The sequence below is a fragment of the Anopheles moucheti genome, chromosome 3 (genome assembly GCF_943734755.1).
Source record: "Anopheles moucheti chromosome 3, idAnoMoucSN_F20_07, whole genome shotgun sequence".
In the NCBI taxonomy this organism is placed as follows: Eukaryota; Metazoa; Arthropoda; class Insecta; order Diptera; family Culicidae; genus Anopheles; species Anopheles moucheti.
This window is the reverse complement of record NC_069141.1, coordinates 45282408-45309099: the sequence shown is the minus strand read 5'-3', so window position 1 is coordinate 45309099 and position 26692 is coordinate 45282408. Positions and strand designations below refer to the sequence as shown.

Below are 26692 nucleotides of genomic sequence, written 5' to 3'. Positions count from 1 at the left end.
ACTGGTAGACATTAATGTTGTTTGTAGTACTGTAGTTAAAATTTTCACACATGGTGCAAATAGTTTCCAAATTTTCGAAGGATATTAACGGGGTTTTGTTGAACAATAATTTTAATCTAGATTTCATTTGACTAGTGCCGGATAGCTAATATCCAATATACTTCTTAGTGAAAATATATTTGAATATGTTCAGTGCTTAGTGATAATGTTGGAAAGATGGAGAAAATTTCATAGTGATTTAACTGATGCAGAATAAGATGGATCGATAATCAACGACGAAGCACAGTGAAGTGGAGTGAAGCATATGTAACTGAAATAGCATATATGTTATCTTATTAAGCCTTCCCGGCAACACTCTGTTACCAGCCAGGGGGAACGCAAAGCTTACGGAAGTGCTACGGAAAGCAAAATGACTTTTGTCACTGATGTTGGCGTTCATCATTTCGTGGCATGGCTCCTGTTAATGTCAAGTGGAATTTCAACGAAAGTACTAGGTGAGTTCGTGTAACAAATGGTATCATTTGAATAGATTAAATGAAAATTCATGACAGGGCATCTCTATTGATGCTTTATTCATGCGGTTTGTCGCTTGTTTTGCTACCCAATGTTGATGATCATTGCATCCGGTTGTCTGCAAAGGGATTAATTTGAATTTTTCCTTTTGTGTAATTGAACTTTTTCCTGAAATATCACCACATCAAAATATTTGTGGCACATTGTGTTATCTACATGCAAATGCATCATTTATTAAACGGAATGTTTTTTTTTTTTGCTACGGAACATACGCACAGAAAATGAAGCAACATCCTTTGCACAATACCAGCTATATTATTGAAATAATAATAGCATACAGTGCGTATCGCTTTCAGGGTTTCATGCTACCTTGAATCAATAACGTTCGTTGCGCTGGCACATACTACCTTCCTTAAGGGTAAGGTACTTATCCTTACTTGTTGAGGGCTTGTGGCTAAAGCAGCATGTTTATTGTATGCTTCTACACCACAACACAAGTGATGCTTCTACTTGCGTTCGAAGCATTCATTATTTGGCACAAAAGATCATAGCAAATCTTGGAATGTTTTCGTTGAAGAAGGAAAAAAGTTAATCCACGTTGGAAGAATAAGCATTTTCTTGAGTTTCATCCCCTTTCCCTTGCATGGTTGTTTGATTAAACCCTATCCCAATGCAGTCTTTCTAGAATTCTAGAAGACTAATTAATTTGAGAAGCTAATGCTTTCGTGGCAGTACGTATAAAAGAAGGTGAGATATTGATCTTGTTTGATTGTTCCGCAAGCATTCTCATGTTACCCCTTCTGCTTGAAAGCATTTGTTTTTCGTTCACATTTGTTGTTTTCTGTCGGTTATGGATTTTTTGTGCTAAAGATTTTTTAATATTGATGTAAAAACCACGTGAAATAGTTAGTGGTGATAAAGTATTTTCATATACGACCGACTGCAGTGTGTAGTATAATAGAATGGTCTACCGAGATTATATCATGTTATTCTTCAAGCTATTGCAGAATTGTTTTTATATAAAAGATTTTTAATAAAAGAGTCTGAGATTAAACATATGGAATCAATATGGTACACTAAACTAATGTTAGAAGGAAAAATACAAATTAAAAACCTGATATTGGAATTCATAATGTGATCAGCGTTGTTTATTTCAAATTATTACATTGATGTTGCATACAATTGCATTAAATACACAACTTCAATGTTGCGCAACATGCAATTAGTTTTTTTTTTCAACAAATCTCAAATCTATATCCATTTTTTTAAATCACTAATACGCATAAAGTCTGTCTTTGTTGATTTAACGATGTACTACGTTATGCCTAAGTTATTATATGGCTTATTAGCATATCACTCATAGCAAAATATCGTACATGGTACATTACAACTGTGCATTGTTTTTGTATTGCCTATAAAGAGCTATAGTTGTTTTGTTCGCATTTTTTATATTTATTAACATAGACTGAGCCAAATAAATCTCATGAAATCAATAGTTTTTTTTTATTCTAGTAATACCGACAAGGCTATAAATTAATAACAAGTTACCAAAATAGGATTATGTCCGAACCGGATAATGTTTACATGATCTGATAATGATAATCCTTATAATGTTTTTCATATAGTCAGCAGTTTGTTTGATGAAGTAACAGTAAACTGAACTATCACTCTACGTCTTCAAAGAAAGGAATTAGAACAACCTTGTAACTTTGTCTAATGCATAAACTTTAATCAATTGTGAAATTTAAATGCTTAGTACTGCGGGCCAAAATTTGATGAAACATATGGTTAATTTTCGCAACAGTTACAAACGGATATTCTACTGCCAATTAAAACTAAAATAAGAAAAAAATCTATCAATCCTCTAAGCTGTTGCATATCCAGGCTTTATGGTTATAGCACGTTATAATCCATCCGAATGCATCGATGGGATTACAACACAACTGCTGGCCACACGCGCACACGCGATGAGAAGGGTCCTTTTTTTAAGCCAAAACAAAGACCTGGGGTGATTTGAAGCTAGGGTTCCGCGAGAGGGTGAGTATAACGAAAGCAACAAAAAAAAAAGGAAAAACTATAGCGAATTGATCCACCTAATCAACCAGCGAGATGTTAAGCAAAAGGGACAATTCGTAGTATTCTGTACTCTGGCACAATCCCTAAATGATGGAAAAAACATACTGGTGTAGCTTGCTGTTAGGGTCTCACCTCCGATCATTCGACCGACATTTTCACGATACAGAAGAATAGTTCAGACCTTTCGACAATGATCAAGCAGAGAGGGATTTCCTATTGTTAATGATTGAAAACACCGAAAGTGCGTCAAAATGCGGGATAGAATCATTGGCTTAGGGTTCCAAACATGGTTTCCTGCTCTTGTCACTCTCCAGGTGGCAATGTAAAGCTGCAAAACTCTGCAAAATCAGTGGAAAAGTTTAGGTCTTTGGCAAATTTATGTTTTCGATTTATGTTATGCGGTCTCAAAGTTTTAGTCGTAAATGATTTATAGCGAAAGCGAGTAGAAAAATGTTTATTTTTTATTTACTACTCAGTTTAATGTATGATTCATAGTTTGCAATACGGTAGTTTGAAAGTAGGACAATCATTGTAAATATTGCTGTTAAAAACTAGCTTGTGTGGCAAATAGTAGTAAAAGGCGCAAGTTGAATTTATGTTCTGCTTCATTAGCCTAATATAATTAACGCAAAGTGTGCTATAAACGAATACAAGTTTTACTTTTCGTTTGAAGCAAGCGAAGCGCTTTGACATGTGCAGAAACAACATCTTTGACGAAAACGCTGCATGAGAGTGGTTTTTGAGCCATCATACTGATAGCATCTTATTTACACTCAGCTGATTCTGTTGACGGTTACTTTCATCCTGGAATCCATCGCATGCTGGAAAAATCTTTCAGAAATTTAATGTTTACGGTGTGCCATGTGAAATGCACACAGTCAAGAATGCCGACAAGCATCAACTCATTAGCCTAATGAAAAGATCTGCTTGAGCAGATTAGCATGAATATAGGAAAGCGTTTCCATGCAGTGCTGTAATGTATTCCAAAACCTGTGTGATTAAATGAAGGTTTGTATGAGAGCTTGGCTCAGATGCATTGAGAAATTGAAGCAGACCAGCGTTGCGGACGTTTATCGTGTAAGCGATCCAACGTTGAATAAGTTAGTGAGCTGTTCTTTTATTATGGAACAACATTATTCTTAACACAAACATTCCGACAATGTACACACACAGCCAGATCGAGAGATGTGTTATGCTGAGATTTCTTTATAGTACAGTGCATATATTGAGCGAATATTTTACTAACACTACTACCTTAACAATATTGAGTTTGTGATCGAAAATAGGGCATTGATGTTAATAAAATAAAAAAGATAGAAATACGCTCCAACGAACACTTACTTAAAAGATTTGGTTAGAAACACTCACTTAAGTGCGGTGAGAAATGTTTACACTAACATTGCAATAATATGGGAAGGATCAATGTAATGTATACTACCAACAATCACGTTTCTCACTTGTTCGCCCAATGATCAAAGTGCATTTTCGGCTACCGTCCGTTAATTAAACGAAAGTAAATGATGGATGATGAAGTGGTGTAGTATGCTTCTTGTGCTGTACCGAGTGGTGCTGGATTATTTTTGGGCAGTATTAATTTAATACTATCTCCATTAAGGTAATTATTGCTTTCACCACTATCGATTGTTTCTCTACCAGAGGGAGTTTACTTCGTGTAACATGAATAGCTTTACTATGTGTGATGCTTAAAGATGTTGTAGCACGTAACGGTTCGATCCTTTTTATTGCAATCAGCTAAAGATCTTAGCGTGAACAATAAAAGGTTCATTAATATGCTTTTAATGCAGGATTGCAACACTACACGATGCTGAGTTACTTCATATTTAGTAATAATTGAAACTTTACGTTACTTGCAGTTGTTACGATGCGTTTTACAATGTACAAGTTACTACACTCCGCCGCATTCGTCACTATTACAAAAAAGGAGTTTGACCTTAAGGACTGCGCCACTAGAAACTCCACTAGAAACAGCTTCAACAAAACAGAAGCACATGAAAATGTACCATTATCAAATGAGTTTTTTACTGTTGTCGTTGATAATCGTCAAAACCATACTGTTAAATTAATTCAACGCCCTTGTAGCAATTTGAAGTGTGCTATGATTTTCACGATTCTTATCTTTAAGATAGCATACTCACTATGTAAAGACGATAATGAAATGATGAGGAGTGTAATCTTTTAATTAATACATTTCAATACTGACCTGCACATTGTGACACAATAAATCATTGCCAGATGCATGGGTCATTCGAGACAGTTTTAAAAACGACATTAAACCATGTTTATGTTTTGTTATTATTTACTGATTTCACTATTGCACCCAAAAAATGTTTTCGCTTTTACATTTCACCATTCTTCTAGAGCCAAAATAGAAATAAATAAAACACATACAGATGGGTTTGGAACGGGAAATTGGAATGTAATCGTTTGACCCATTTCAAGAGCTTCATGTTATGTGTTTTAATGTTTAGTCCTCTTGTCGCATTCAGTAATAGGATTCTCATATCCCTGCGGCATTAAAAGTCAACAGCAGACAAGAACAAAATCAAATCGACTCGAGGTAATTTTTTGATGTTAATGTAATTTCAAGCTAGGTTGAATACAGATCTGAACTGACAATTCCAAACAATAAGTAAGATTCTTCTTCCTTTTCGTTTTCAGAGATGTTTTTTTTTGCATTATTTCGTTTCCAAAGCTTGTAAATCGTAAAATGCTGGCAATTCTCATACTTATTCTCATCCTATTTCTATTTGTTAGTAAGGAATGATTTGGCGAAAGGAATTCAAAATAATAAGAGAAGAGAAACTATTGCCGGAATTGTTTCAATTTGTAGTGCAAAAAACTCCGCAGAAAATAGGTTTTGATCAAAGCCTGTGTAATTTGTACATATGTTTCGAAATTATACGTCAAAGTTCATTTTTTATAATAATAGAACTAAAAGATAACATCGAACAATTTCACACCCTGAATACAGCATAACCAAGCGTTATGCGTTGGAGTGTGCGTGTATTGTGTTTCGTTTTACATTTTTAAAATCATTATTTGTTTGTAAAAACTCCATGCTTTCTTTTCTTTTCTCTCTACAATTGTAGAAAGAGAAGATATGGAAAAACTGAAGAAAAGTGGCTTATATGTCGTAAAAAAATTAAATCGCACAATCTAAAAAACTCACCAGCAAATTGTACATTGTACAGTTATTTTGGTGTAAAAATCATTTGCAGGATATTACCATAAGCCAACGAAATCAACAGTTAATTACCAAACCAATTGATCAAACCAATCGACAAAAGTTGTTCATAAAATGCTAAATTCATATTAATATTATTAAATATTATTATTTAAATTATTGCTAAATTATTACTTATTATTAGTGAATAGTATTCACTAAACCAAAACAACAGTTTAAAATAGTTTCAAAAAACATCATAAGCTACTTTAAGCATCACCTACAAGAAAATACCCATAGTCCCAGTATATTCGATTCATTACATCTGACTGGAGCACAGTAGTACTCTAGTATTTGTAATAAAGCATATTTCCGTTGCATAGGACCATCCATGAAATAGGTGCTATGCCCGTAAGTGGTATTTCGTGTCCATTGCTCCCTAAAACTTCAAAAAGTGTGTGGACCAACCGACCAACAAAGAACCAACCTTCGATGAGCATCAGGTTGGTTAGTAGCACCATAGGGGAGCAATATCCTTGCCTGGCTGGGTATCTATCGTAACACTGCATCCCTGTGGACGGTTTCATTTTAAATCTCGTGCAAATAATTCATTTTCATTCAGGCGATGTAGAAACCAAGAATGTTCAAAGCCCGATAAAGCTGATAACCTACTGTGACCAGGGTGCAAATGGGGGATATCCTATTCTGGTGTGGCCTAGAACCGTTTTGAGGCGCTCTGTCACTAACAAGGATTTGAACGGTTGCACCCTCTTCAGCAGTGTCTAATTGAATCATATCTGGCTGATTGCGTGAAGATATTTTCACTGACAAACTCTTGGCAGACAAACTCTACCCGACCCTGACAAAGGAACTGGCATGTTGTGGCTTAAGGAAAGTGAATTGATTTTTCACATCCAGCTACCGGCCTGAAACACTTCGCAGAGCTAAATATCGGCGCAAATGTTGAAGGTTTTCGAAAATGAATCGCTTAGGGTGAACATTACGCACCACAAATTTGATCTCTTCAGGAATGGGCTAGCATACCTCCCGCCGATATCGCATGCTCGTGCAAAATCTTAAAACTCAATTTACACTCCGTTTGCGAATTGATTTACGGCGTAGACGACAGAAAATTAGACGACATATTTCCAAGGGCTAGAACAAGGTGGAAGAGATATGCAAAGTCGTAGGTTGAGGGATACACAATGTGGAACTTGTTGCGTGTTCAGTATTAAAAATGCCGTATTCGAAAAATATAGCAACCAGTCAGTAACCATCAATGCAAGATCGTCATTAACGTCAAAACCCGTAGCATCTTGCAAATATATGAGATTCCTGCAAAATGCCTGGGGTTGATGTGTTTTACAGCCATGCAGCTTTTGTGTGATATTAATGATTTCAAAACCTTGAAATGAAATCAAATAATCTATATAGAGCCTGTTGCTGTGGGATTGATTGATTGACATTGTAATATTTTTGCATTTTTGCCGTTTAAGAGTGTTTATCTGGCTACAACGTTGAAGCATCGTAACACCAATCAATCATCACAAAATAGATGAAGCGTTATAAGATTTGAATGGTTGTTCAATAACGGGCAGGAAAATCGAATCGAGAATCGCTGAGTAATCTGTAAATTTATGATGAACATATAAATATTATACGAAGAAATCAAATCCATTTCATTTCCCATTCGAAGAAACGCTGATTCATCAGCTGAGCAGCCTAGAAAAGAGAGATAACATATGCGTTACGATAACAGTACGGTAACTTTCGGCTGAGGAATTTTATCTCAAGATTATGCTTAAGATTATCGAGTGTATTATTCCACTTGCATGGGCATGTTTTGTAACCCACGATGTATCCAACGTAGAAACTACATAATGTTTTCACACCATTGTTGTACTACAATTCTTTCCAATATTCACGAATAGCTAGTAGTTATGGTACTTTGGCAGCTTGTTCCGCTCAGACAATGCATTACATTGACTTAACAACGGCCTCGAAGCAGGCTGCTTTCTTTGAAATCATGTTGCATGCCCCACGCCAAGCGTAAGGACCGCCATTTATCTACCGTCTACAACTATTGGTATATAGCACACACTTTGGAAAGGTGTGCAAATGGAAATAGGATGGAAATCCAATATTTACCATACAACAATGATGATTACACCGGCAGGGTCGACCAGGCGTTGTCTAAGAGCGTATCGTTACCATGGCTGCACACGTACACACATGTGTGGGGTGGTTTTTTGTGCTTTTTCATCCCACGCGAAACGAAACGGGTAAACATCATTTCATTATTCATTTGTTTAACTCTCAAATCCTATCTTCAGTCATTTCGCGTCTTTTAGCTGATGCCGTTTTAAGCTGTCGGCTGAAGTCGTCAAACATGTTTACACGCTAAATGGTACTGCTTATTCTGTGAATTAATTTCATTTTCGTAGAAACGTGATATTTGGCAGAATAATACAATTTAAATTCTAAAATTCTAACGCACCAACCATGTTCACAGTTATTTCTGTACAAAAAGATAAAAGAGACGATGGAAGATGAAATAAAGTTTTAATACAAAACTGTTTACTGTAAATAAAACAAATAAAACTAACATAAAATAATATTAGATACTTAAGAAAGATGTAAATTTTAACTCTAACTCATTTTTTCTTAACTTTATCGCTTTTCAGCAAATGTTTTACCATAAAAATCTTATCAAAATGTATTACCCTTTCGTCATGTATACGATTGTTAAGTTGATCAATCACGAGCATATCAAGCATCAACTAGTGCAAATTGATACATTTCTTTGACGATTGATCGTTCGAGAAGCGAGTTCTCCTAATAGCTTGACTTCAATTAATGCGACTTCCTGAAAGACTGACGAATAGTCATAACCTACGATGCAATGCACAATACAAAAAAAGAATTTATTTCACTGGCACGGTCGTCAACGTCAATGAAGTAAATCTGTCGCGCTTCTAGCATGGAGTGCAATTTTCCGAATGATTGGTTCTTCAATTAACTATCGAAGTCCGGGTTTGGAATAATGACCGCTTACTTAAACAGCTAATAGTTGATTGACAAAAGAGCAATAAATTGTATAAGAAAAAGAGGAGCTCTCTATCAATTGGAGAACAATTTATGTTGAACTTAAGTTCAGTTTACTGCTCTGTTGTGTACTGCTTATCTTTTAAAGTCAAACGCTTTTATTTTACATGAAACTGTTAGCAAATGGTTGGTGTTTTTTCATGAAATACGTATTCAGATAACAATTAGTAGAGTTCAGATAATTATTTGAAGTTTAGATAGTTCTAGTAATTCTACAGCACTAGCTTACGGGTGGTCCCCAACCAACGGCATCTATGAAAATATTTGTAAAAAAAATGAATTTATGTTATATCCCATTTTTTTATGTTTCCGAAAACAAAAAAAAAACAGACAAACATCTCGGAGTTCACAGAATCCTGCTTCAAGTCAAAGCGTAAAATCAAATAAAACGGATGAAGGCGGCACAAAGAAAGGCAAAAGAACTCAATAAAAGATTTCCTCCTACAAACAAATACCACCACAGCAATGTGGTTTCTGTGAGCAAAGCAAACGCTTACTTTCCATTCACATAAGTTCTTTAGATGAAATACCGTCACCGATGGCTTGTGTTTACAAAACTGTCCTGTGGCATTTTCCAGTTGTCATGTGTGGCTCATCCATGTGCCCACAGTCAAGATGATGTATGATATATTAGTACGCGTTTGAAAGCTTGCGCAGCTTAATTATTGTTCGTGCGGATTTCACTAACGCATCTTTTAAAAATGTTGATTCTATTTACTGTTTACCTGATTTTAAAATTACTTGCAAATTTAACCGTTCAGTATTCTGAAACGTGATCCAGCAATCTGAATTGAAAATTGCTTAGCTTTGCTTTCGGTAAGGTAGTGCACATTGCTCTGCCTGCTGAAACGGTGGAACAAGAACGATGGACGACGCTCCAGAGTTAATAATTATTTCTGTTTGCTTTCACTGCGTTGAATAAACAACAGCAGTTTCCAAGGTATTGTTTACGTTGCGTTGTCATGTTTAGTACCTCTTGGTCATTGTCTTTTGAAACGTAGGATATCGATCAGAAGCGATGGCCTGTGAAAGCCGCAGTACTTACACTTGTTAGTAAAATATTTCTGCATTCGGAAAATGTTTTGGATCGAGCATCATTGTTAGTATCATACATTCTATTAAAATGATTATGAATATTCCGACGCATTCTCTTATTATTTCCATTTTAATTCTGCGTGCTTTGTACATACAATTATAATGGTCGCTATTAGCTAATGTGTTTAACAATGATGGGGGATTCCATACAAATTACATGTTACAATGGGGGTAGCATATTACATTGGCTATGTACGAAGCATAACACTTGCTTGTACATTTTTTGCCCCTGTAAACATATTTCAAAGCAAAAGTTCTGTTGACTTTAACAAACCACCCTACAAAACCGAGTAATGAAATGACGGTAAAAACCAAACATATTTATAATACGCTATCCGGGGATACAGAATCGTGCGCCAACACGTGCTCCCTAAACGGTTGCATAAACACACATTTATAAACTCAGTCCTCCATACGATGTCTCCTGCTTGTTCTGTGTTACCTGACAAAAGCATTTATTTGCGTTGTAAAAGGACGGACCTGTAAAAACTGTTCTTCGTCGAGTTGTTTGTCCCTTTCAAGTGCGTTGCAGTAGCTTTCTCTGCGATTTCGGAGATGATTTTAAGACTTCACATCTTACCATACAAAAAATCAACTTACATTTGTTCGGATTCTTTTTTAAGGTACGCATTCTAGGGCAGAGAAATGGTAGCGGTGAAACTACCCTTAACAAAATTTTGTCGTATACACTCCGGGAAAGTACCGAGTAGTGTGGACCTACTTTTCTTCCGGTTTTGGAAAGATTTTGGATGAAAAAGAAAAACGATGATGATGGCTGGCAATATACTGAACATAAAAAATTGGACCATAGAATAATGTGAAACTCCTTTCCGCTTCGGTTATGCCGGTTGACCAACTCTCAGCGTGGTAAAGTCAAAGGTTGAAGGACGGGAGGGTATTTGTTTGTCGCGTTTACCATCATCATGATGTAGGTGAGTACCCATGAGGGAACACACAAGGATGGTTTATAGTGTAAACCTTTTACCTCATCCTTTTTCTTTGAAGGGCCAACCTTTTACCCTTTATTCGATCTTTACAAACGAAAAAGCGTAAAAAAAAACGCACAAGAGCATTTGGTTAGCATGTCAGCGGACAAGATAAGTGACTCGTTATTTAGCAAACGTCCGCCACAAAGCGATGTTTGGCGTTCATCAGTGAGCAAGTACATTGCTGGATGGATTTTTGGATGTTTCCATAACAGAAGTAAAGTTTACATACCGTACATCATACATGGAAATATAGAATATATAAAATATTCATGAAACGGAGAAACACTTCATCCCATAACGTTCAAACTCTTCGTTAGAACATTATCATATGTTTCTATTTGTTAAACAATGAATTTATGTTCTCACAAAGCAAAACTTTAAACAATCATCACTAAATTCATTCTCAATCTTGTTATGAAACGTTAAAATACATTTTCATATTCATTGTCCAACCTGCTTAAAAAAGATATCTACCAGTAATCTGGCGCTAACCATAACTCATTCTGTTGCAAGAGATAAATTACTAAAATCACATAAAATTTGGATTGCTTACATTATGAGATGTGATGCAGCCAAAAGATGAAAGAAAACAAAAAACGATGGAAAATTCCATCCATGTTTATTTGTGGAAAGCAAGAAGCATTCAAGAAGTCCGTATCGCCAAGATTAAAATAAAACAAAACTGAAGAAAAGTGTACAAACGATAATAGCAGCACCAAAGACTGGTCGGTGGAAAAAAACGTATAACCAATTTTATTTCAGAACCACACATTGGCAGTTTATTTATCCAATCTGTTTTCACAAGAAACTCAACTTTTGACGCGGTGCGATCCGTTGTGTGATCTTCAACACATTCAATCATTCCAGACGCAGCAAGCTAAACAGAGGGAGTATGGCACAACAACGCTCGTAAGTGTGGCCAGATAAAATAAACGAGTTTGATTTACTATTTTAAATGAGGCAGTTGGTGCGATATTGGTAACGGCGCTGGTCTCCACCCGACACGACCGAGACAAAACCCCATCCGGACTAAACCTCCGTAGCCAGGACTCGGCCGGATAATCGGCTATGTGGTAAAATAGGTCGATACGGTCGAGTCAAGGAGGTCAAGAGAAATTTAAATATATAAGGAATAAAAATTTAACTAAAACAATTAAATTGATAATTGAAAGCACAATGAAAATCACGATTTTTCTTAATGCCTACGAGTAAACTTTATTTTATTTTCATAATATTGTTATCACTATTAGGTCTTTTAAGACTTTTCCAAGACGAATGAAATGACTTTAATTCTGCAATTAAAAAACTCGAAGAGTTTCTATTCGCTTACAATTATACATTTTGGATTTTGGTTTCTTGCAATTATGGCCAAATTCCATGTCATATAAACAAGATGCAAACATAGGCTGATATCAAGAACATATTTGACGATTTCGTATACGCTAGAACAGCTCAAAGTTACCGATAAGCAATAACGAGGTTACCTATTTAATAAAAACAAAAGGGCTTGTAAGAAGTACGCCATATAAACCTCTTCCCATTCAATGTCATTACACTACACCGCAGAGGATGAAACAAATAGATGTAAGTCAACATGGGGATACCGTCCTAACCTAAGCATGTTTATCGACATGTACAAAGGCCTCTCGAAGGAAAACTGAACATTCAACTGTTTTTCTATTCCGAGCTCATCGTAATCGAGTATGAACATGCATCCGAAAACAATCGAATTTGAATATTTAGCACGTATTATTGGGTAGACGGTTTGATCGTTAGATGAATCTATTGCCTGGTCTAGAATATGTCCCAAGCACCGTCGGTTCGAACCGTTCAGCTCACCCAACTGCCGCATGTAAATGTACTCGTAAAAGTCATAACTTAGCACAGTGACACTACAGTACATCATTACTATTTTCTTTTTCGATGCTTCCTTTTGGTTGGACTTTGTTTCTGGTGAAAGGCTCAACATCGAGCACCGGCTGAGCCAGCTGTATTGGGGACTTGGTTACCCATGGCGATACTGGGCCTCTTTCGTTTGTTGTGCTCATGTTTAGAGGGACGAAAGTAAAGCTGTTTGATAATGCTAACCACAAAAAATTTACATTAAAGTCTTGCGACATATTTTAAATATTAATACAAAAATAAGTACACACTACATCTCCAGCCCCAATAACTGCAGGTGTCTTGTGAGGTAAAAATCTTTCCCTGACTGCTCCATACCTGAGTTCAACACTTGGAAGCACACACCTTTCGTCTATTGTGTGTTCCATTCCGCGATAAATCTTCCTGCTGATAGACGATGAAAGCATCGCACCGCTCATACATTCACTTCATTTCGCCGCATACCTTCCGGGCATGTTCAAGGCATCCATCTGCAGGAATGAGTGGTTGTGATTTACACAACATGCGGATTAAATATGGCAAAAGTTTAGATTATTATTATTGTTAATTACAATGCAGCTTCGTGCAGGATCGCTTGCTGCCATTCGCATGACGGCTCCGATGCGCAAGAATTTCTGCAATGTCTTCGTGGTTTCTCCGCGCTTTCAACTGCTGTTTTTTCGTCGAATGAAAAGACGTACCGTATGCATTAGATCCTATTGTGGTAAATTCACTTCTTCGGAATATGTTTAGAGCGAGTGCGAATCGGGGCCTCGCGCAAAGTTTTGATGTTCTGGCATGCGCCAAACCTCTTCTGCTGAAGTTCCTATGTAATACATTTGCGTACGTGCAGCGTTTGTTGTGTTGTGCGAACGCGACCGATGCCAACTTTTACAGCGATCGCATACTTGTGATAACTTATTTAAACTTTCACATCCACGCGAAGAATGGAACGGGTCCGCTTTTGGGTGCACTGCAATGTCAGCTGCTTCTAACGATAAACTTATTCCAATGGTCTGTGACATTCCTAGTTAATCGCTACCCCACAAGGATTGCAAATGGAATTATGGTTTAGTGAGAATGTTTCCGGTGAACTTGTGAGTTTGGCTCTGTTATCACAGGCCACTCAATGGGGATGCCTAGTCGCTACTGCTGCGTCTGTGGCTCATGTGCGAGGAGTGTGTGGAAAATATTCGTTCCGACATCGCGCAGTGCGCGAAGGATAGCGTTTTCAACGACAGTTTTCGCGGAAATAGCACACGTGCCACGTGACATTTCTGTTCTTGTTGATGTTGTTGTTGTTTAAATTATAACAGCTAAAACTACAATGAGTGCGATTTCAATTATGCATACATAAATGTTGTTGTTTCATTTCACAATATCAGCCAGCTACTATTCCTTTTAGTCGGTGTTAGAGCGTTGTGGTATCTGCAGCCGGATAGCATTCCATATGAAATTTTAATTAAATTCATTTTGCCATTCACCGATGAAAAGTGCTTAAATGTAGGAATTTGTTTGCGCTTTTCGTATTACCCATTCGATACGATCGTTTATGAACATGCATGTAAGTTGTTGTAATATAACCGTGTAATAAACCAATAAGAAAGACTATGCAAAGATAAAGAAAGGATTTTAAAAAAGAAAAGAATTTTTAAAAGAATCATTTTTTTTATTATTGTCATATAAGCAAAAACGATAGAACTATATGCATTCTTCATCTTCTTCCACTAAATAATCGTTTCCTACCTTCTCGTTTCAGCGTTAGAGTATCCAAAAATTACGGAACATCCGCTAGACGTCATTGTACCTCGTCACGAGCCGGCAACACTCAACTGCAAAGCGGAAGGCATCCCGGCACCAACAATCACATGGTTTAAAGATGGTGAACCGATTAAAGCCGAACCGGGATCCCATAAAATTCTCCTGCCCGCTGGGGGTTTATTTTTTCTGAAGGTAATGCCTGAGATAGTAGCCACCATCCGTGTCCCATTTCCGTCGCCAGTGTCATTCTGCTTCTCGATGCTGTCGATTTGAATTTTTAATTTCTCAACTCTCGGAACGATTTACTGGGCTCCGATCGGCACATTAGAAGAATGGGAAAGGTACGTGACATTGGACGTTGCACATTTTCCATGCACAGTTCATCGACGTACCACTTTTCCATCGGTTCATTTTCTTCCTTCCTTCCGGTACGGGTGAACCGAATGGTGTCGATGTAAAGCGAGCATGATGATGATATGGTCTACGGTGGTAGAAAAAGGTCCACTTCCCATCGTGCATCGTACTAAATGCACACATTGAGCTATCGTCAGGTCTGTTATCCTTTTTTCCACCCAATACAGACATCAAACTGGCAAGCTGGAGCCTTGTTCAGTGGGAAGATTTCATAAAAAGCATTTGAAGGAACAATGATGTGGATAACGACGACGATCATCAGCACTAGGATGATGCCGCTGGTATAACTTCACGGGATGCACAGGCACAAGTAATAATCGTTTCTTTCCGCTCGGTGCGGCCTTCGCCTGGAGTAATAAAATCATTTTGCAACCAAGTGCAACGTATGCAATATACCGAGGACTCGTGCTATCAGACAACAGCGTTTCGCAAAGCCTCAGTGTACACACCGTCGACCCGTTTTGGGCCAGGCCAGTCAGTCAAACGCTGTTCCTTTTATGGTTTTATGAAAGCATAAGCAATTATATTTTAAATTTGAAATCCACCATCCATTCGCGTAGTATTGTACAACCAAGGGTGACTGCATCTTTTCTATTTGGAATTATGTAAAAACCGTTGCTATAAAGGAACCCAGGTAGAGGGATCGAGGGTAGTATTTCTTTTCGACACTGAAACTTCCGTAACATTAAAAAGAGGAACATGATTGTCGTTCGGCTGCGTTTTCTTGGAGAAGAAGATTGCAAATTATGTGTTGAGAAGCTGGAGTTTGATAACGGTATAATTTTTTCTTTAATTTTCCAGGTCGTGCACTCACGTCGTGAGACTGATGCGGGTGTTTATTGGTGCGAAGCGACGAACGAGCTCGGCGTTGCCAGAAGTCACAATGCAACGCTTCAAGTATCAGGTAGGAAATGGAAAGTTTAAAATTTATTGCTTCGTCCTTAGCGCCATCGTAGTTAAAAGGGCAGATGGTAAAAGTAAAAGCAATTTTAAGAGTATTCAATTCACAGCATAAAATAATAGATTTGAATACTCCTGCTCCGAGCTTTTCGTCCAAATCCCTTTTACGGATATTGTACAGCATAAGGAATTGATTAACAAATTTGATAAAACGCATGGTCTAAAGAGCCAATTGTAGACAAAATGCGACTTGCCAGCTAGATATGTAACAAACAAATATTTATAATTATTTTTTGTTTTACAATTTTCAAGAAAACAACTGGATAGCTTTTTGCGCTAGTATATGTGTTCTGAAAAGCAGCATTTAGCTTAATAAATCATTATTAATTGCAGAATTTGGTGGTGAAGTACAATATAACCATCTTGCAGATTTTTTTACTAATTAACTATTTGTTTCGTGTTACTTTCAGAAATGTTTCAATAACATAGTTACACATTTTAGCACTGCAAGTCAGTAATAATCAAAATTTGTGCTATATGGTTCAATTAAACTCGCATTACATTTATAAATTGTCTAAAACGTAATGGAAAAACATACTTTGAAGTAACACAACTGTGTTGCACACACCTTATTGAACATACACTTGAACGATAATCAAATTGATACGATTCTTGAGATCTCATGGAACAAACCGATCTCATGATAAAAATCGTGTCGTTATTTTAACGATAGTTGGTTGTTTTTATCGACGAATTTCTAAGTGCATTGCACAGACGAAAACAATTTTTAAACATGCACCCTGTGTTCTCTGAGTACCACTGACAACATCTTCCTGCGCGTAACGTTTCATCGAGACAGACATATGCCATATTGAGCTAGCTGCAGGACAAGTATTTGCAAGACCCGGTTAGAGCTCATCCGCGAATGGATCACTTGAGTGTGATTGACAGTACACTTACAATTTGACGTACATTTGCATTCCTATGCAATGACTTGTAATGAATTGGTAGTCTTTAGCAATTATTAAATATTTTATATACATATTCAACATGTTCCAGTTGAATAAAGAAGGTAAAGTGATCGATAAATGCGAAAAAATGACAGAACTTCACAAACCTGTTTATCAAAAGTAAAATGCAAACTACTTTCTACTTCTATACCGGCACAACAACCTCACGAGGTCTAAGGCCTACCATTCCTGGCTTTCTTTGATTTTATTTACCTATAGCTGGATAGTACGAGAGATTGGTTTTGATGGGATCTTGTCTCAGTCCTGCCGTGTGAAGACCGGCGCCGCTACCAAATACACCATCGATCCGCCTTTAGTAAACAACTCTGCAATCTATAAAAAAAAATATATATAAAAATAAAAACATATTAAGTGTTCACGCCTTAAAAATGCTGTGTTTGCTTTGTGTCTACTATTGTTTTTGCGCCATTACATGAAACTAGCTCTCGGAAGATTTTGTCATTTTTGCACCACCACCGCTGGGGAACAAATTTCGCCGCATGCATATTAATGTCGCGGTTATGAATCTTTTATTATGCAGCCATATCTTTCCTGCCCGGTGAGTTTGCACAAAAACAGTACAAAATTGCCACAAACTAAACTACACTAGCAGAGCAGGAATGCTAAAAAAACAGGCAAAAATAACTATACTTTTTCATATGGTACGGTATGGTGCAAGTGAAAATGCTCTCGTCGCGCCCTGGAAAGGCAATCTTCTGCGTACTTTGATAGAATGCGGAAAGGAAAAAGCGTTCAAGTGTGTGAAAAATAATGGCCAAGGGGAGATTTCAACGGATAAAAATGTGCAAGAATATTTATTCGAGTCCATGTCATAAATAAAAGGTGCTAGGGATCGCCTTCAAGTGGACTGCCCCAGCCAGTATAAGAACGCAATCTTGCATGTGTTTTTAACGTCACACTGCTGCTTCTGTGGCAGCGGTTTTTGGTCCGCTGGTCAACGAATGAGGGATGGATAGTGGTGTTTGAAAAATTGACTATTTTTAACACGAAACAAAGATCAGTCTGAGCAAAAAAAACCGAAGAGATATTAGCTCTTTCCTTGCGGGACGTTCAATTGATTGATAACTTCATTTGACTCGTGCATTGAAATGTAAATTTAAACTTGCGAGAGAGGGATCAATTTTGGGCTGAGATCCTGTTTTTCTGCTATCGATTCTCCTTCTAATTTTCCTATGGTGTTTTGATTTGTTTGGCTACCGTTTGCCTTTAAGCTGGCTATTAGCTTAATAGCGTTTTCTGCAGTATGGATATATCTCAGCGACAGTTAATCCAATTTGTACAATCCATTCTCACTGCATCGGGAGGATTACGATATTTGACAAATGATTTCGTTGATCCTTTCGTCCCTTTTCATGTCTCATCTCGAAGCGTACATCTTGAGCAGACTCCTGTATCGAATACACCAGACGTGTAAGGTGGAGGTGGATTGCATACTCTCCTACCGTATGCCACCAATGTGATGATCTCGGATCGGATCTATGGTTTCATATTTTATTCCGCAGCGTCCCGGTACGGCCCAACCAGCAACGTGGCTAATTCGCCACGTATTAATCTTATGTTCGGATTTTTAAACGGGGGAAACAAAGCGAAAAGCGGAAGCGGAAACACGAACACGAAAGCGGAAACAACATCACGCGCCGTTTGGCTGGTAAAACCTCGCCATTACCGTGTCCGCAGCCCGCATGGACATAGTCGTTGTCCTTCTGCATTAACTTTTTGCGATAGGATTACAGCGAATACAAGATTGGTTAACGGAAAGTTTTGCAAGTCACGTTCCGTGGAATGTAATCGACACCCCGTAACGTGCGTTCGTACTTTCGTGACATTCGTGTGCTAGTGTAGCATCCCGGACCATTTTCGTAGTACTCAGTGCGTACCAGGCGCCGTACAGTAGCGGGCATTATTTGGAGTTTAGTCGGAGCAATTTGGTGCGCCAATCGAAGAAGATACATTAGGGAAGGTTTTGGTATTGCGAACGTAGCTTGTGACATTATTTACCCTGCAACGCAGTTTGCCAATCGCCGTAGTCGTGGTCTGGCATTTTAGTCCGCTTCCGCCAAAAGTTCGATCGCATTCGTTTGCCGTTTCACGTATGAACTCGGAAAACTCGGATATCCCTCGGGCGGGGGTTGGTGTTTGAAAAGTTGTTTTTAATACCTGGTCTTTATCACCGGGTAAGATTATTTCGTAGGGGTTTTGTTTTTGGTGTGGATTATAACTTTGCTATTTCCTCTCCTGCATAATGCCAAGGACTAACATTCTCCCGTAGAAGTAATCCGTCAGTCCGAAGGAACATTTCGAATCAGTTTATTTTTGTAGTGGCGGTAGTGTATGTGCCGTCTTCACTCAATAACTAATGCTGCTGCGTGTATCGGAGCGAAAAGCCAACACACATTACTGTTCATTTTATTTCAAGCTAACATTTGCTGATTGTAATAAAAAATCGTAAAATAACTTTTAGTTACCTTAGGTGGTCCAAATATGGAGTTAGATAACCGGTAGAAAATTACCGTAAACCGTTCTCTTCCGCAATGTTTGATTTCAGTGCTCCGGGAAGAGTTTCGACTGGAACCACAAAATACGCGGGTAGCGCAGGGCGAAACGGTGCTACTGGAATGCGGACCACCGAGAGGTTCACCGGAACCAACAGTTTTCTGGCGGAAAAACGGACAAACTTTAGATCTCTCCAGCTCCAAACGGTAAGTCACATGTACAGCAGTGGCGGTGGCCTGGTGTGTTCCCTCCGCCAACCACATTACACATTATTTATTAACTTTGGCATGAATAACAACATTTGCAAAGCTTGGTCATTTTATTTGCTCCACACACAAACTTCTAGCGAGCGATCGTTTTTTGCATGAATAATGGAGGTATAATGATACTTATCAACACTTCCGGCCATGCCCGAAGGGTTCGTGAACTTTCGAGCTCTCTCTCTCGTTGGTAAAAGTTAATCTTTCGCATTCCGACATCTCGTTTTTCATCAATTAAACTAAGCAATGCATTGTGTAACCTGGGCGCATAAATTACTACTTTCAGCATCCGTATCGTGGACGGTGGCAATCTGGCGATACAAGATGCTCGCCAATCAGACGACGGTCGTTATCAGTGTGTGGCGAGGAATGTGGTGGGAGTGCGCGAATCCACCGTGGCCTTCCTGCGCGTACACGGTAAGTGCTGCACGTTAATCTGGGCTGGGTGGGCACGATTTCGAAGCGGAGTTCCCCTTTTTCATAGTGCTTACTACTACTATTTTTACAGTGAAGCCATTCCTAATACGTGGGCCCCAGGATCAGACCGTTGTGGCCGGCAGCTCCGTAGTGTTTCAGTGTCGGGTCGGAGGAGAACCACTGCCAGATGTTCTGTGGAGGCGATCCGCTTCCGGAGGCAACATGCCGCTTGGTACGTATCGGGAGGCACAGCATTGCATGATAATCGGAAACGTAAAAAGGAAACCACTGCCGAAGGAAGCGGAAATTCGAACGTGCGAAACTGCGAATGGACCAATAATAGGATAGGATAGTGTTTTATGTGTTGTCATTAGTCGTATTATTATTAGCTTGTTTATCATGAAACAAACTACGGTTTGGTCAGCAGCAGCGGGGCCACGAAAAACGGCTACGTGAGTACAACTTTGATCCCCTAAAAGGGTTGTGCGGTTAGCTGCCCATAAATTCGTATGCCCGGATAAAGTTGTCACGTTCGTTCTGCTGTAAGCAATTGCGAAACAGGAAACTAGACGCCACCTCACCTAGGCTATACCTCCGTCCGAGTCCGAGTTGACATCGGGCCGGTTGAAAATAAATTAATTACCGATACTACGTACCGGTACGTCCTCTCGGTGCGTTATCTTCTGACATGTGCTAAGCGCATTGCTGGGAGCGAAACGAATTTTCGGACAAAATTGCCAACGAAAATATATCCATGCTTATAGATAAGCCCGTAAAACAATCATGCTGCTCAGGAGATGGCAAGCTTAAAAATATGTTGAATCTGATATGTCCCATGGACGAAATCGACCCAAACGTTCATTGCGCTGTCGAAAACACAAGCAGGAAATTGCTTCTTACAGAAATTGACAACATATGAGCCAACAGTCATAGACATATTATTCTACGATTCCCGTCGAACATACGCACATCGTTTGAGCTATCGATTGTGGCATAAATCACGGTAGTAATTTCTATTAATTTGAACCCCTTGTTCGCTTCCGAATATGTTGGTACTTGCAAACAAGAAATAGGAACCTCGTTGAAGATAAACTACTCTTACTAACGCACGCATACACACATCCCATCCATACTTTGCATTGCCGTTTCCAACACAGAACGAGTGCGAGTGCTAGAGGACAGAAGCTTACGGATAGACGACATCACAATCGAAGATATGGGCGAATATAGCTGCGAGGCGGACAATGCTGTCGGATCTATCACCGCATCCGGTACATTGGTGGTGCATTGTAAGTCAAGACATGTTCAGTTGCATCGTTAATTCGTTTGACCACAATCGAAGCACTTTCTGCTGACCCCGACCTCTGGCTGTCTGTTTCTTTCGCCCCAAACTCTCACAGCGCCTCCGAGCTTTCTGCTGCGGCCCAAAAATCTGCTCATCGAACCAGGATCGGAAGCATTGTTCGAATGTCAGGCAACCGGACACCCACATCCAACGCTGTTCTGGTCGGTGGAGGGCAACCGTACGCTGCTGTTACCGGGCAGCCGGATGGATAATTTAGAGGTTACACAAAATGCGGACGGTACCAGTGTGCTCTCCATTACGCAAATCGGTCGCATGGACAATGGCAAGGTGATCGTGTGCAGTGCCGTCAACAGTGTCGGCAGCGTAAGCACGCGTGTTGTGTTGAGCGTAAATCTTCAAGATGATCGGCCGCCGCCACTGATTCTGCAGGGTCCATGCAATCAAACGTTGCCCATCAAATCCGTCGCTATTCTGCCGTGCAGAGCGAGTGGCGTTCCAGCGCCGGTGATATCGTGGTACAAGGACGGGATACCGGTGTTAGCCTCGGAAAAGATAAACATCACCGAATCGGGAACACTGGCTATCGCTGAGTTGAGCAAAATCGATGACAGTGGACTGTATACCTGTGTCGCTAGCAGCAAATCTGGCAAAACTACCTGGAGTGCATTGCTGCGGATTGACGTTCCAACCAATCCCAACATCAAATTCTACCGTGCACCAGAAGCGTCGACGTTCCCCGGTCCACCTGGTAAGCCGCAGGTAACGAACATAAACGACAGTTCCGTCACGATCTCGTGGGCGAGAAGTAGCAAAGTCGGTGCATCAAGCCTGCTCGGATATACGGTGGAGTTGTTTGGGCGTAACCAAACCGAAGGCTGGTTTCAGGTTGCAAATCGTCTTCAAGACAATATCCACACCCAAACTGGCCTGAGCGCTGGTGTGACGTACTACTTCGTCGTGCGTGCCGAAAATTCCCACGGCATATCATCACCGAGTGCACTTTCAGAACCTATTCTGCTCGGAATGGTAAGCCCCTTGCGGTACATATCTCTTTTGTTTTTCACCATGTCTTAAGTGAATCTAAACTTTCAGAGTGACAGTTTTGGTGCCGGGATCGATATGAGCGAGGCGCGAGCAAGTTTGCTGTCAGGAGATGTGGTCGAGCTCGTGAATGCTACCGCTATCGATTCCACCTCAATGAAATTGGCTTGGGAGGTAGGTTAAGTCAAATGTGATTGTCGGTTTCGATGAAATAGTGTGAAAAGTAATGTCTTTTCCCCATTCGTCCTTGTAGATTATTAATGGAAAGTATGTGGAAGGATTCTACATTTACTCACGAACCATCACCACCGATCGCCCAACCAACGGACAGTCGTACAATATGATGACCGTTTTGAATGCAGGTGCTTCGTCTTGTTCTGTGAGGGGACTGGAGAAGTACACGGAATACGAGTTCTTTGTAGTACCGTTTTACAAAACAGTTGAAGGAAAACCATCAAACTACCGGCTAGCAAGAACTCTCGAGGATGGTAAGAAATGCAGCCAGCTAGCCATGAGTGCTTATGGTACGAAAAGATTGTAATTTTTGTTAATCTTCCTAAACCACACAACAGTTCCATCAGAGCCACCATTCGGTATGGAAGCTCTGCTTCTGAATTCATCTGCGGTTTACCTGAAGTGGAAAGCACCGGCTGCATCGTCACAGAATGGTAATATGTCATGCAAAGCAACCATTTTACAGCCGCTAACAGAGATTGTCCATCTCCCACAGGCATCCTTCGCACTTACAACATCATTGTCCGTGGAGTTGACTTACGTACGAACTACTCGAAAGTGCTCAGCAATGTCACGATTGAGGCTAGCTCATCGACCCTGTTGCTGGCGAACCTGACCGAAGGTGTTACGTACACGGTCAGCATAGCCGCTGCTACTTCCGCCGGCATGGGGCCTTTCAGCAATCCCGCCACATTGCGGCTCGATCCAATCACCAAGCAGCTGGATCAAACGTCTCATCGATATCCGATCAATCATAACAACATGGACGATATTTTGACGCAGCCCTGGTTCATCGCGATTCTGGGTTGCATCTTAGTGCTCATGATGCTGTCGTTCGGTGCAATGGTGTTCGTGAAACGTAAGCACATGATGATGAAACAGTCGGCGCTTACAGCTTTGCGTGGTAAGTTTTGGGCACTGTTTAAGAGTATGTTGTTCGGGAAAAGGAGGCACTTGTCTTTCCAACAATGCATGAATGAAACAAGTAAGAAATGCTGCCAATATTACAAACACCATTCATCAATAAATTATTACAGCTCACCCCACTGGAGGGGTCGTTAAGATTCCACGCAACGATAGCCTTTGGATGAATCCATCCGGCATGATGTGGGGTTATCAGTCGACAGGAAGAAGTAAAGACCACATACAGGATTACGCTCCTGTAGGTGCGACTTCCACACTGCCGTTAGAACAACAACATCAACAAACGATGCTGCATGACAATCGCAACCGGTAAGTTTTCGGTGGTCGGTGGTGAAGTGAGAAAAATAACACACATGTATCGCATGCTTGCTCCAAAATATTTCCCATCACCTACCGGGGCTGGCGATGTGCGGCAAGATACGATAGCTTGGTTTTACATTTTCACTTTAAAATTTCCCTTCCTCTACACACAGCTATGTTGAGTACACTGACTATCCCAGCGATTACGCTGAGGTATCGACCTTCAATCCGTTACCACACGAGGCCACGAACCATCTTACCGCGCCAATGGGCGGTAGCAGGGCACCGAGCGAGTATGGTTCGGGCGGAACTCGATCGCCGGCACCTTACGCTACGACCACGCTGATTGGAAACTCGAGATTTATTACTGCTGCGGGTGGTGCAACCGGTAATGATAGTCACCTGCATCACCTGTTACCTTCAACGGCAGCCGGTAAAATGTATTTCGACGGTGATGCCTATTCGGGCGGTTCGATCACACGGGCACCGTCGGACAATGACAGCGCGGGCTATGGTCGAAACGCTTGTTCGGAATCATATTTCAATCCGAAGGAGAAAATTAATATTACCGAGAACAAGCTGGCATCGCATACGATGTCCATGCTGGCGGCTAGTAATGCATCCGTGGGCGGTGGATATCATCACCTAGTGCCGAGCCAGAACGGAAGCTCAAACGGTCAAAGCAGCGGTGCCAATAGTGCCTGCAGTGCCAGCAGTGGTAGCAGCAACAGCAGCAACGGTACTGACGGTGGAATCAACGGTGGCCGATCCGGTGGCTCCGCCCAGCCGCTTCCTGCTGTCTCGACCCAGACGGCGAGGGTGCTGAGAAATGGTTCCAATAAAACTCGTTTCAAACTCTCCCGAACACCGATCGTAAGCAGTTTGCGGTCCTCGGCGAGGCACGATGCGAGGTCCAGTGAACATGGTAATCTGGCCATCCACCAGCAGGAGCAGCAGAAGAAAATGTCCTCGCTCAACAATTTGGGACAGAAGCAGCAGTTCTACATAAAAGTAGGCGAAACGGGAATACCGGGCAGTACAAACAGTTGGAACCACTCCACAGCAAGCGCAATGGCCATGTCTAACCTGTACCAAAACGCCCACGCCACGATGCCGCCCGGTGGTACCCACGGTGGCGATCCCAATGTGGTTGTCTACCTGCCCACCGGAAACCGCAGCGTCATTAGCTATCGTGCCGGTTCAGACGTGGGCGACGATGTGTGAAGCTGGTGGAGTGACGGTTATTTATAATAATTTATTCTAAACTGCAATTATCTGCATGACCTGGAGAAGAAAGCTGACTGACGGTTAAACGCAATCTCAGTGCCATCATCTCATTACGTAACACAGAGAGCGTAGTGAGGGCGAGCGTCGTTCCTAGTTCCTAGTATGTAAGAAGATTCAATGTTGTACCTATTAGCGTAGGATAAACGAATCAGAAGATAAGCACCGGCAACGCTTGTGTTTGATTTCGACAATGTTTCGCATTGTGTCGGATGGCGGAATCATACCGTAAAAAAAACACTCACAAAACCAAAACAATGTACGAGCAAGACTGATCCATAAGCTTCCAACATGTGGGAACGTGGGAACTGATGGGCAAGGAGTAAGCGAATAGTGAGGCCGTTCATCAGGAATCAGAAACCCTTTCATACCTTCACATACACCTACCAGTACTTCCAATGAAACTCGATGTAAATAAATTAGACAGTGACCACCAATTAAAATTCATCCAACCGCAACGATACGTGTTCCGGTAGGTTGAACCTGTATGGCTTTCGGTAGATCAACGATGTGAACAATGTGTATGGTAAAAGATATTCGTTTTAAAACAGAATCCAATGGAATGTTTGTCTCCAAACCTGGAAGCGGTTTTGTGTTGGTATTATTATCGTTTTCTCTCTTCCTTTCTGCCTATTTTTAAATGTGGATTAGATTTGTTTTCCAATAGGCAACAAGCTTCGGCTCGAAGCGCTTTGATTAGACCGCTTTAGGTGTTTGTGTGCGGAGATCAAACGTGCATATTATAAAAGAGGCTTCGGAATTATTGTTTTATATCCTTTCTCTGACAAACATAACACGAACACAAACACAAACACCAAGAACCAAAACATTTTTGTTCCAGCCAACAGTACCCAAAAGAATTTAATTATGCATGTCAAAATTAAGCAAGGATAGATCTCTGACATACAGCTGCTTGAAGAGTGCAGTAGCTTCTCATTGATAAATTTCTCCTAATCCTCAAACAATCTTGCTGTTGCATTACTTTCGTCGTTACAAAACGCATCGTTACCTTTCCATGCACCTAGGCTAAATCGATTGTACATAGGCAAGCAAAGCAATATTATCCCTCCGAACTATGAAACAGAAGTAACTGCATCAAACCCACGGAAATGTACGTATAGATAGGCCTGTAATGTAGTACCTTTATTTTTATCGTTTCGAAAGATGATCAAAACATAAGTACCCGGTGAGATGTTGCTTTGATTCTGTGTATTTCAGTGCTTTAACGTTTTCAGGCATACTACCCAGAACGACTGTACATACAATGCTGCATAGTGTCAATTGTAAAATTAATAAAGCATACCCAATAAATTGAACCTTACCTGACGAGCAATGGAAAGGAAAGAAAGTGAATGATGTTTGCGGATGCACGTGTACAATTTGTTGTACAGTTATGTAAATTAGCTTGTTGGTGTAAAGTATAGACTAAGCTCATCCTTCAACATGTTTGAAAATAACGGTTCAAAAATATCCCGCTTTACTTG

At 40.1% G+C, this 26692-nt stretch overlaps 1 protein-coding gene across 1 annotated transcript; it reads left to right on the top strand.

Annotated features, from left to right (window-relative positions):
• Positions 1-409: 409 nt before the first annotated feature.
• Positions 410-26692, top strand: LOC128300860 (roundabout homolog 1-like). The gene is made up of 14 exons (XM_053037084.1): positions 410-494; positions 14603-14796; positions 15820-15922; positions 19495-19648; positions 19989-20119; positions 20211-20351; positions 21277-21408; positions 21520-22451; positions 22518-22640; positions 22720-22954; positions 23039-23134; positions 23197-23604; positions 23738-23933; positions 24098-26692. Exons 1-14 carry the CDS (start codon positions 410-412, stop codon positions 25146-25148), a joined length of 3981 nt encoding a protein of 1326 aa, XP_052893044.1. The 3' UTR covers positions 25149-26692.

Excerpts from the sequence above, each read along its gene's own strand:
- LOC128300860 (XM_053037084.1), top strand. The coding sequence starts at position 410 with ATGACTTTTGTCACTGATGTTGGCGTTCATCATTTCGTGGCATGGCTC. Across the intron at positions 20,352-21,276 it reads CGGAGGCAACATGCCGCTTG|AACGAGTGCGAGTGCTAGAG; the intron begins GTACGTATCGGG and ends TTTCCAACACAG. Across the intron at positions 21,409-21,519 it reads CGGTACATTGGTGGTGCATT|CGCCTCCGAGCTTTCTGCTG; the intron begins GTAAGTCAAGAC and ends AAACTCTCACAG.